General features: G+C 36.0%; 1 protein-coding gene across 2 annotated transcripts in view; it reads left to right on the forward strand.

Annotated features, from left to right (window-relative positions):
* Positions 1-800: 800 nt before the first annotated feature.
* LOC149798238 (phosphatidylinositol-3,5-bisphosphate 3-phosphatase MTMR2-like) overlaps positions 801-13184 on the forward strand; it is an 80312-nt gene continuing 67928 nt past the window's right edge. For both annotated transcript variants that reach the window (XM_089963359.1, XM_089963360.1), the window contains exon 1: positions 801-1102. In XM_089963359.1, coding sequence (XP_089819485.1) covers positions 896-1102 — 207 coding nt within the window. In that variant the 5' untranslated portion in view covers positions 801-895. The remainder of the gene's footprint in view (positions 1103-13184) is intronic.

Raw genomic sequence — 13184 nt, forward strand, 5'->3', positions numbered from 1 at the left:
GATGATTTACAACAAGTTTATAATAACATTTCTGCTAAAGTATATAAATACAAGTTAGACAAATTATGAAGTCTTCTGTTTCACAAAATGGTATAAAAGTACATAACAAATAGAAAACAATACAGAAAGAAATGTAAAAAATTGGATAGTAATAAAAATTACACTTATATAAAACTTGTTATATTTATGGGGTTTTTGTTTGTGTTATTCTTTCTTTCTTTCTTTCTTTCTTTTAAATATGCAATATATTAAAATTGCTCTGAAAAAGCCATGTGGCTTGCATTGTATAATTAAACCAGTTTGAGGAATTAAAAAGCATGACATTCGTATTTTACATGAAAGCAAACAAATTATTAGACAAAAATAATTGCCTTCCCAGATGTAAAAAAGTGTTATTTAAAATATCTTTTACACATTCAAGCATCTCATGTACAAAAAAAGACATTTTTTAAACACTAATTGAATGTTTCCAGAATTACATTCAGTGAAAGTAATGGAAATATGTCTTGATCACAAAAAGAAAAAGAAACATTTATTTTCATAAGAATTCTAACATAACAACAAAAAGAGACAACTTAAAATTAACACTATAGTATAGCCATCAGGAAGTTCTATTAAAAAGTTTTGGAAACCTTTAAATATTATGTCATGTTTGTATATATATATTGTTCTATTCCAGGGACAAAGTACCGGTATTTTAGTTCAATGAAGAAATTACCGCAAATGATGCAACTTCACTGCTAATATTAGTCTTTAGAGTTAAATCTTGTGAAAATGAAAGCAGTTTTAGTACAGCCTACTGCAGCGCCCAATGGTGGACTTTAAATTTCCTTGTCAGTGTTATTAGGTTAAGTTGAGTTTTAATTAGTGTAAAAGGCTATAAAAAGATTGCACAATGGACAGAAGGGGTAGCCAGGAGTACATCGACACGCCTCATCGCAGAGCAGATGCAGCTAGCAGCGATTCTATATCAAATTCGGAGCGCTCAGTTTCCTTCCCCATGAACGACAGCAGCAGTAGTAAAGAGTCAGGCTCCCCATCTAAGTCTTTATGCTCATCAGCATCATCATCATCTGAAAATGTTCAAGCTCTGGAAATGAAGGTCTAACACTTAATTTCACCTGCCTTCTTGTTGAACCGTATACAGAAGTTTATTTTCATGCGTGTTCTGTATGGAACCACAGGAGTCTGACGTTTTACTAATGAAGTACGATGAAATCTCTGACTACACGAAATCACCTTATCGGTACTATAAATTAACACAAGGAGTGTAAGCGTGACCCCCCGCCCTCCGCTCGATTCGACTTTTGTCAGGCGCCTAGAATCGCCAAAATACTGAAAAAGCTACAAATATCCATTCACAATACAGTAACGTACCAACACACAACTCTGGGACTGCCATCGCATGAATCTATTCCAACGAATTAACCTTTTTTTCACCATTATGGTCACAGTCTTTCTACAGGACTCCATCATGTGGAAGTGGGCTGCACAATTCACCCACAACCACCCAAAACTGCCCAAAACCTGCCCAAATTCACCACAAACATTAAACTGCTGTCTGGCATTTCTGCGCACCTAAGGTTTTCGTTTCCAATATTGAAGCAAAATGCATACCGAATTCAAGCGATTGACAAAAATAAAATACAGCAATGCGTGCCATTTGAAAAGATGCAATTGTCACCAGAATGTGGATACCACGCCCCGGTTTTCCTGACTCGTGATATGTCTGCCTATTCTGTGCACAGCTTTGAAAAGATGTAATATTTATCTATCATGCTATAAAAATGAAATGTATTACTTTGGACTGTCTTTGTCAGCAGTTCGGTCAAGTAATTAGGTCAGGTTTATAGCTAGTTTTACAAAATTCAATGTACAAATGCCAATAAATGGCAAGAGATATTAAGGTAACTAAACCGATATTGTAAAAATGTTAGGAAAGTTCAACATTTTATGAAAAATAAGCCATTACATGGAAGAGAAACAACAATGAATAGGATGGAATGTGTTTACGTCTTGTTGATGGGGAAAAATTACTACAGAATTAGAAACAGACTGACTATACGCTGGTGAATTTGTTAAGAATTTATGTTCTAGCGGCAAGTAGACATGTTGGGTAGCAGGCGATCTTGTACATGTGGGACAACTTCTTGCAAAATTTGAAACTTGGATTAAAATAGTTTTGTTTTAAGGTACACATTTTCATCTTTTATATAACGTATTTATTTGTATGATTCTGAAAGATGCATACTAAATCGAATTTTCTGGGTTACAGGTTCAAGAAGGTCATGGAGTGGGTCTTCACGTTGCCATTTAAAAATCACATTTTTATGTGCATTTCAAGTCTAAATTTGGGATATTTTCACATGCTTTATGAATATCACTTTCCTTAATTAAAGTACGATTGTTCTTTCTTGATACAAAATGGATTTTTGAACCAAAATAACACGTGCTCTTATGTTTACAGAAATAACTTATCATGCACAGAATTGGCCGACATGGCGGTATGTAAATCAAATGAAACATACCAAAACCACAAGAAAACATTGGAAAGAGTACTTTCTTGTTGAAATGGATGACAAATTATGCTGCATTTAGTATTTACGTCTGAGGGAAAGGGAGAAAATATTACTGGATTCATCCCCATTGCTGGTTATCAAGTCAGAGGCGGACCCAGTCAGTACATTCCAAGTATAAACTGCCTCATTGTGAAGTAAATAATGGACCGTCAGTGTGCCATACATATCAACGTGGATGACAACAATAACATATGCACAATATTGTAAATATGTTTACATGTATTTGTTATTGTCTTTATTAACAATTTGTTGTCGCTAAGGGCTATAGCAGTATATTATATTACTTCTTGACATTTTAAATAAAAATAAAATTTTGTAATCCTGTAAAGGTACTGATTCTTTACTTTTAAATTGAAGTGAAATTAAGTGCTGATTCATTATTTTCTTTATACTTCATGTCCTTGCATTTAAGAATATTATTGTTGTTGCTTAAAATGTAATGCTATTGATAAAGCAGTCTTCTGTGCATGTGATTCATTTGTGTGAGGCAGATGGGAAAATCTATAAATACATACTTTATAAAATGATGATATTTATATTCTGTATAAACCGTAACTAAACTCTGAGAATATTTTAGCTGCATATTTGTAACATTTTTCGAACTGTGATGTCTGCCATCATTACTATTTTTTAAAATGCAGCTGGTGATGACAACATTTATGACATGGAGACACATAATAATAATAATAATAATGAGGACTTTGTATAGCACCTAATCTTTAGAAGCTCAAAGCGCTTTACAACCCTAGACAACACCTATAAGATAAAAAACATAATGATATGATTACAAAAACAAACACCATGAAATTGGAAAACATAAAAAAACATGCTGAGAATACTTAAGGTAGGAAATATTAGGTCTTTAAGTTTGTTCTACCAGTGGAAATAAGTGAGTTTTGAGAGCACTCTTAAATGGGATCACTGTGTTTTTGTGTTTAAGTTCAGTGGGCATAATCATAATCGTAATCACTACCATTAAAAGTTCATCAACTATCGTGCAATAGGTCCGCAGATGGTGATAGTATTTATTTTGATGCTAATGGAGATGATGGTGTCGGAGATGCTGTCAAAGAATATGATGATAAATACATAGATATAATAGTGATATTTCTAGCTATAATGGTCTTATGCAGAACGAGAATGATACAAATCATCACGACAATGAAGTTATTAATTGTGAAAACAGCGAATGTTGCACGAAACAGTTGAAGCAAAATGACAGATTTTTAAGCAATGAAGACATTTTATCAGCTCTCACTAACACCAACAATTGCCCAACTGATATACCACCAGGGCCTACAAATAATGTTTATAATGTAATAGACATAAGTGGTAATAACCATACAAGCAAACATGCATTTCCCGACGATTGTGATGTTTGGGTCATGCATGCAGGAACTACTGTCAACCAGACGTTTTTGCTTGAATCAGAAAATAGACTGTATCTGGTTTATACAAAAAACAATTTAATACGTGTGAAACAAGTACAAATTAAGAAAATCAGATATTTTCCAATTGAACTACAACATGAAGAAGTACTTTCATTCCACAGATATTACACAAAGCTTAAAGGACATAATAAGTTTAAAAAAAAACATGTAACAACTATAATTAAGGCACTCAATCAAATCAGTTTTATCCAAAATTGGGCTGTGGTAGAATACTGTGGGAAAAGGTCTTTAAAAATTAACCAACCACATGGAAACACTAAGCATAATGAGCCCTATAGGTAAACAAGTCCAAACATTCTAAGAGAAGCTGTAAATGGTAAAGGCTTCGGATAGGTATTTACAGATGAATAAGGAAGATAGCCTTACTGCACCAAAATCTTGGAGGCAAACTCAAGACAAAATTTTTAGAGAAAAGAAAATCAAAATATCTGAACCAGGAAATAAAAATCTAGCTGATTATTTCATATAAATTTTATGTGAACTTCACACAAATGACTATGTCCAGGAAGTGATTCTGACACAAAAAACGGTCATTGTATTATATACTTCAGAACAAATTTTTGACTTGATCAAACATTGTTCAGGACAGGATGAAATCAGTACTAGAATAGACTGAACTTTTAACTTGGGTAAGGTTTTTGTAACTGCAATGTCATACAAAAATAGAAGCGTTGTAAACAGGAAAACTGATCAATACCCTATTTTCTTAGGTCCGCTATGTCTTCATTGGGAGTCAGATGAAAACATGTATTACAAATTCTTTTCTCATATTTGCGAAAAATTGGAGATGATAAGTTTATATTTGATATGGATGATGTAAAAGCTCAGACAAATGCTCCAAGATCCACCTTTTGTAATGCAGAATTTTAATTTTGCACTAAATATATTGAAGACAACATTCGGCACTCTTTGCATAAACATGCATGTGACAATCTTGTCAAAGAATCAATACTTTGTATAATCTTAAATGAAGAGAGTGGCCTAATATTCAGTCAAGATGACGCTGAGTTTGCAAAATGAGAAGACGATCTGGCAATGTATTCAAAACAATATCCTAGTTTTGCACAGTACTTCAAAAAATTCATATGTCAAAAAATTAAAATGTTTGTGTATAAACCACTAAAAAAACAAAAATATCACAAGTCTTTGGACCAACAACAACTCAGAATCTATAAATAATAAACTTAAGCAGGTTGCTGATTGGAAACAATACTAGATACCCGAATTAATCAAAGGTTATATAGTGTAACTCAAGCTCAGTTCATAGATTTGCATCGAGCACTATATGGCTCTGGCAATTGTAAATTATTTGTCCCTTCCTCTTTATATGTAATTGATGAAACCATGGCAATTATAAAATATTTGTCCCTTTCTCTTTATATGTAATTGATGAAACCATGGCAATTATAAATTATTTGGCCCTTCTTCTTCATATGTAATTGATGAAACCATGGCAAATGTAAATTATTCGGCCCTTCTTCTTCATATGTAATTGATGAAATCATGGCAATTATAAATTATTTGGCCCTTCTTCTTCATATGTAATTGATGAAACCATGGCAATTATAAATTATTTGTCCCTCCCTCTTAATATGTAAATGGTGAAACCATTTGGCACACAAAAACATCAGTAGAAAAGACAAGAATCTTTACACAAAATTTACAAAAGAAACTAATTTCCAGTACTTCGAAGTACATACATTCATCCAATGGAAAATTCCAATGCATCCAGCTGAAAATAGATGCGGGACAAAAACTTAAGCAAACAGAGGTGGGACAAACATCGCAAATAGCGATAATAGCAATCATTGACCTAGGATGTGCAAATTGAACTAGAAATACACTTGTCTAATGTCGAGAAATGGCTATGTATTTCCACTGTTCCAGTTTTTGAACTGGTTTTATGTTAAAATCTTTGGAATGTTTATAATCTTTGTACAGTTTTATGAATTTTAAGTTACCTATGACACAGGTTGTAAACATTACTTGTATTATGTTGATTGTATTAATGCTTTACTTTAAAATATGCAAAATACAGTTGAGTTGAACTTCATTAGTTTATTGTTGATACACTTTATTTCATGTTTTAAAACTGTGCTTGATAAGGCTTCGAACAATAATCTTAGTGCATATTTATAAATTTGTAATTAGTGGCAAGACATGCCATATTTGATAGAAATCTGAAATCGATTATAAAGAAATTATTTGGTACTTTCAGTTGTTTGTTGTATTGTAATGTTTTGTTAATCGCATTTGACATTTATGCCACTGATAGGCAATTATTTACTTCAGATGATCCTAAAAAGGAAAATTTAAAAACAATGCAACGAAGAAATACAATATATCGCTAAAGCCCGTAGCGACAACCCATTGCTAATAAGGACAAGAACATGTACAGTGTGGTGTATATATTATTGTTTTCATCCTCTGATGTGTATAATTAATTTAATTCTTGGTCTGTTAATTTTATATTTTTTTTATTCCGTTACATGCTACTATAATGTAATTGTGTCTACTGTATTTGATTTTGTCCGGAATAGAGTTCAGTTCTGACTTGTTATGAATATAGTAACATTTGTCTCCCTTGTTTCAGTGTTTACTTCCAATCTAAAAAAATAAATGCAGCATGTTTTGTCATCTGTTTCTACATAATAACACTGTTTACAATGTTTTCTTTTGGTTTTAAGTATGCTTAGTTTAATTTGCATCGTGTTTGTAGTGAATTTTGGCAGGATTTGGGTGGTTTTGGGTGAATCGTACGGCTGGGCGGAAGTAGCTGATTCTGCCATGGGATGAATAACACTTTGAAAGTAATTTCACAAAATAAAATGTTTAACTTGTCTTTTATTTCAGATTGTATCAGATGATACATTTATATAAATTTCCTAAATAGAAATATCTAGTTAAAGTTAGAATAGTAGAAATGACTGTTGATGACATCATCTCACTTCCATTATTAAAGCAGAGACAGATGCTGGATTCGGTAGTATTAAAAGATAAAACAGACTCTGCTCCATGATCGGTATGAGTATTAGACCCTAACACTTATTTACTTTAGGATAGATCTAGTAAAATGGGCTACTTCTGCCAGATGGTGTCCTGTATAAAGACTTTGTGACCATAATGGTGAAAATAAAGGTTAATTCGCCAGATTAGATTCATGCGATGGTCGTCCGAGAGTTATGGGTTGGTACACTACTGTATTTTGACTGGATATATTTAGCTTTTCAGTCTTTTGGCAATTCTGAAGCTATAAATGACTTGTGACAAAAGTCAAATTTAGCATATGGTTGGGGTCACGCTTGTACTCCTTGTGTTAATTTATAGTACCAATAAGGTGATTTCATGTTGTCAGAGATTTCATTGTCCTTTATTGATAAAACATCAGACTCCAGTGTTAGAACTAAAGCAAAAGTCATACTGTACAGGTTTATTGTCTGTACCTCCCTGTTTGTTTGTACCCTCCCACCGATTTCAATAATGGAAATCTTTAATGTGATAAAAAGTGCACAGAACTTAGTCAAATAATTCATTGATTTATATTTTCTAAACTGAATGTGACCAGAGGGACCATAGCACTGACATTCTGATTATTTCAGTAATGGGTGTCATTTTTTAGAATTTGATTCTACAGCCCATTAAGTGGCAAGAATTCACTTCATTTGGATTCGTATACATCCATATTCCTTTGGAAGGTCATTATTTAGACACCCCGAAATGTACTTATGGCAAAATCAATCTTAAAGTACATAGACATTTTTGGATGAAATAAACCTAAATGTGTGATCCAGTAAAATCTGGATTAAATATCATGTGCTGTGATGTTACACAAAAGCTATGCATAGTGATAAATTTGTACTACCCTCGATTGTGATTATTCCACTTGATGATCTCTTATTTTAACCTATGTTTAGTACATGGCCACCATTATATTAGGCCAAAGCGATAGATAATTTGCGTCTGGAAGTTTCTTGGTTGTAGTTAAGGTGCAGAGCATTCAATAAACAGGATTTAATAGACTTTGGTTAAGGAAGAGTAGTGTCAGATTTTAAAAGAACAATTTATATTTTTTGTATTTAATTTAATATGTAAATGCACATACATGACCAATGTGACTTGTACTATAGCTATGTGCAACGTATTTTGAAAAACGTATTTTCAAGCTGTAACATTAACTCCTTTGGATTTATCATGGTCTCATTATTACATATTTATATTTTTTCCCACATGATGTTCGTCCATTGGTGTTGATGAGGACCATTTAATGTCATTGATTCACTGGGGGAGGGGGGTCCGTAGATGGATATCAGTCCGATCCATGTCTGGAAGAGTCTTGCAGTGGGGACATGGATGTATAGGTTGCTTACCGGGAGTTGCAGAACTGCTGTTCCTGGATTTGCGCAGATCACATTTCTCAGCTGCATCCACCAGTCTTTTCTGCTCAAAGGCTGCTGCACCAGCATTGACTTGACTGTGCCTAGCATATCAATTAGCAGCTACACTCTCCCAGCTGTCAGGATCAATGCCTAGGTTTTTCATGGAGGCCTTGGGGGTTTCCTTGTACCTCTTTTTTTGACCACCGTGAGATCTCACAGACAACATGGCCAGCCAATCAGAGTTGTGCTTTGCACAGCATGGTGTGGATGCCTGTCATGCCAGCCTTAGTGAGCACCTCCGTGTTCAGTACCTTGTCCTGCTATCTGATTTTCAGCAGTTTTCTCAGGGAACTCATATGGAAGTGGTTCAGTTTTTTAAAATGGCGGCTATATACAGTCCATGTCTTGCAAGCATAGAGAAGGGTGGGGAGAACCGTTGTGTACACTTTGAGTTTGGTGGCAAGCTTGATGCCTCTCCTATCCCAGACATTTGAGTAGAGTCTGCCAAATGCTACACTGACTTTGGCAATCCTGGTGTTGACCTCATCATCCACAGAACATCTCTGTTAGTCTTTCCACTATCTTAGGCCCACCAGACTTGTAGATCTCAGCTGGGATGGAGCTTTCTCACTAGACAGGAGCTCAATGGCCTTATGAGTTTCCAGCACTGTTGGAGGGTGGTCCAATCTATCGTTGATCTCCACCTGGGGTAGGCGGTCGATCGCTTCATCGTTGATAGAAGAGGGTCAGATGAGGATACCGTCAAAGTGTTCTGCCCATTGATTCAGTATCTTCTTCTCTTTCTCGGTTATGAGAGTGAGAGTGCTGCCATAGGAGCTCAAGAGTGGGGTTGTGCCTGATGTTTCTGGGCCAGAAACATCACGAAGAGCACTACAGAAATTCTTCATGTCGTGTCTGTCAGCAGAGGAGTGAATATCATCAGCCTTTTGGCTCAGCCATATGTCCTGCATCTCGTGCAGTTTCTACTGCACAGCTTGGTGGACCCTGCTGAAGGCATCTTTCTTTGCAGTGGACTTGGGGTCGATGTTGTATGCACAATGGAGATGATGCTTCTCCTCTAGCAGGGACTATATTTCTTCACAGTTCTCGTCGAACCAGTCTTGGTGCTTTCGGGCAGTGGCACCAAGGGTTTCAGATACAGTAGAATACACCAGATGCTTGAAGGCTGCCCAGCATTTCTCTGCATCGTTGGTATCAGAGTCTGTGGTTTCTAGCTGGCTTGTCAGAGCTTTAGACAGAGCATGCTCAGTTTTGCAGACTTTCAGCCTGGAGACGTTGAGTCAGTTTGGGACTTCAGTTCCCTGTGGATGTCTGGGAGGTTGGAATTCTAAGATTCATCTTGGAAATCAGTAGCCTGTGGTCTGTCCAACAGTCAGCACCACACGTGACCTTGGTCACACTGATATCCTGCCTGTCATTCATATGGACTAAGATGTAGTCAATCTGTTGCCAATGCTTAGACCCTGAGTGCTTCCAAGTTGTTTTATTATGGTTAGGCAGACGGAAGACGGTGTTTGTGATCAGGAGATCATATGTTACACACATCCTCAAGAGAAGATGTCCATTGCTGTTGCAGTTGTGAGTTCCATGTCTACCAATAACTCCCTGCCACGAGACATGGTCTGTGCCAACTCTGGCATTAAAATCACCAAGAATTATCAGCTTGCCTGACTTTGGTACCGAAGCAATCAGAGCTTCCAGATCCTGGTAGAACTTGTCTTTGGCTTCCTCCGAGTTGGTCATGGTTGGTGCTTAACCACTAATGAGTGTGGTTTGCTTTCTTCCACGTAAGGGTAGCTTCAGCATTATAAGTCAGTCTATAATTCCCTCTGGTAAGATGGAGAGCTTATTTACCAAACTCGACTTGACAGCGAAACCAACTCCAGACTCCCGATGTTCATCGGTGCCACGTCCACTCCACAAAAAGGTGTAACCAGCTCCAACATAAGTTAGTTGGCCCTCATCGGCAAAGTGAGTTTCGCCATCTCTATCTTGTAGTGATCAAGTTCTCTTGCAATCAGGGCAGTTTTTCTCTCTGGTCTGTCAGCCTCAGCACAATCCAATAGAGTGTATGTTCCATGCACCAAGTGTGAGTGAACCTTTTGAGTTTTCTTTGTGTTTTGATTGCAAGAATGAGATGCCTTCCAGCCATAGTAAGCTGGTCGGGGTAGATGAAGCAGGCTCATTTTAGGGCACTTTTTCTAGCCCCTTCCTCAGGCTATGGAGGTAAGCAGCACTATCCTGAAGAGGTCTGCTTAGTCGTTCAGATGGCTGCCGACATATATTTCTACTTCAGGTTAATGGAAGACGACCATAATTCCTGAGCCGCCTGCATGCAGGTTCATCACTTTGGCTGCCAGTGCATCCACACCTGCCGCGTCGCAGCTTGCTCATCGCCACAGGACTTGCACATGGATGATGACATAAATGACATGCACGTGAGTTGGATTAAAGTGAGGAAGAGTTGCGCTGTGTTACTACTTCGTCATACTGGCCAAGCATCTTCCAGTTTGGATTACATGTCTGACCCACTTGATTCAAAACTCAATTTCAGGCAATGCGCATCAGCTAAAATTGTCAAAAATATCTTAAAAAATAGTAAAATAGTTGCTCTTTCTTGAAATGAATGTGTAGAGCACTTATTTGACAGATTAAGAGGATAAATTGCAATCTGAATATTTTGTTGTGTGTTTACTCACTTTAAAACTCGCACTAAAATTAAAATAAGGCCAGATACGCAAGATTTGTTCTTTTAATTAACATAAAAACTGATAATTCCATGCAAGACATTTTCACTTTAACACAGGGTATGGTGCAAAAAGAGACCTGTTCTGATCTCTGGTCCTAATGTTAAAATTCAAAAGCATATTAGAGTTATGCCCTGCTTGCTTGCACTTAATGAACTTAACATACTATAATGGCGCCATGTTGCATACACTGGGGCAATTTGATTTCCTCAGACAATATTGTGACATAGTTCATCCTATTTGGTAATGGCCAGATAATTCCGTAAATTACCACACTGTTGAGAGTTTGGAGTTATATCTTTTGCACACTTGTACATGGAAATTACATAGCTTGTTAAATCCAGTTGAAAGACAAATTTGTGATTGTCATTTATTTCCTTTGCTTGATTCAACATTTTAAATATTGGAAGCAGACAACAGTGTTTTACTTCTACGTACATACGTTTGTAGTCATGCATACATTCCTTCACTGAAAATGGACTTGTCCAGGAACTGGAATTCACTGGCAAACAGGTCATCTTTTACACTGAAAACTTTGTTTGGAATGAAATGCTTGAAATTATAAATCAGTAAATGAATTGTCTAAGTTTTGTGCATCTTTTATGTCATTGGTGCTTTTCATCTTTTATTTTGGTAGAGGGTTACATACAAATGGGGAGGTATATTCAGACTATAGTTTAGTTCTACATTGTAAGACATATCACAGGTTATTTATGTTTTTGGTGCTAAGTATTACTTCCTAAATAATGGCCTTGTGTAGTATGTTCTGATTTTGACTGACATAGGTACGAGAGACCAAATTTTCAAGAATATCTCTTACACTTGGCAGTACATATTGAAGCTTTTACACAAATTAAAATCATGTTGAATTAGGAAGACTTTCCTTACTCTGATACCTTTTTTCAAATAAATTCAAATTTTCACAAGCAAATGGACGTGTTTTCAAGTTCTGTTGACCTACATTTCTGTTGGAATGAGATGGATGCTGTGAATGCCAAAACTGGTTAAAAGATGATAAATATCTTTAATAAAACAAAGCTCTCAAACACTTTCTTGAATATTAGCATATTTTTATTCATTTCGTTTAATTCTTTAAATTAATCTGATTTCGGCATTCCTGGCTTTTATCGCATTTTAACCAGCTGAACTGAAGCATAAAATGCCTCCATTTTGCTACTGTCAGATTTTGATTCCGTCAGTATAAAGACAGCATAGTATTCATAACCACGTAGATTAAAATTTTTGGAAGAATGTCAATATGGATGCCAAGTGTGAAATATCTCTGAAAATTTTACCTCTCAGTCGGCTTGGGAACATGCTACACAAGGCTGTTATTTAGGCAGAAGCTGTACCAACAAAACAAAATGTCATGTGATACATCGTACACTGTAGGACTTAGGTCTTGTACTACCCTCCCCAGATATTTTTTAGGTTTTGTTTAGATCGCCTTCCTACTGCCTAAATAGTGGCACAATATAGCTTGTTCTGAGGTACACTGTCATCGAAACGAGAAGTCAGATTTCTAGGAATATCTCACAACTTTGCAACCCGTATTGCTTTAGACATATTTTACTTACTCTGATGCCATTTGTCTTATAAATTCAAATTCTTGCACAAGTAAATGGACATGTTAACCTAAATTTCACTTGGCTGGAATGCAATGGAAGCCAGGAATGCCAAAATTGGTGATGAGTATTTTGAATGAAATGAAGCCATCTAAACATTTTCTTCAATATTAATATATTTTTCAGTGCTCAGAAAACCTGATAGCCTGATGCCCAGTGCCCACTAATTTCAGATCATGCCTGTCCTGTATTCAAAGTGAGGGCTTGTTGAAAAATCTTATAATTTGCCTGAGAAAACTTGGATCATGCTGATGAAATGAAGAAATGTATTTTCAAGATGTTGACATACCTGCCCTATCACAGCGCAGTCTGATTAAATCAGGTCAGCACTGTCCTGCAAGAAGTGGATATCTGATTTTAATCAAATTGTACTCCCAAACCCCTA

This window comes from Sinohyriopsis cumingii, chromosome 6, assembly GCF_028554795.1.
Source record: "Sinohyriopsis cumingii isolate HCF-2022 chromosome 6, ASM2855479v2, whole genome shotgun sequence".
Classification (NCBI taxonomy): Eukaryota; Metazoa; Mollusca; class Bivalvia; order Unionida; family Unionidae; genus Sinohyriopsis; species Sinohyriopsis cumingii.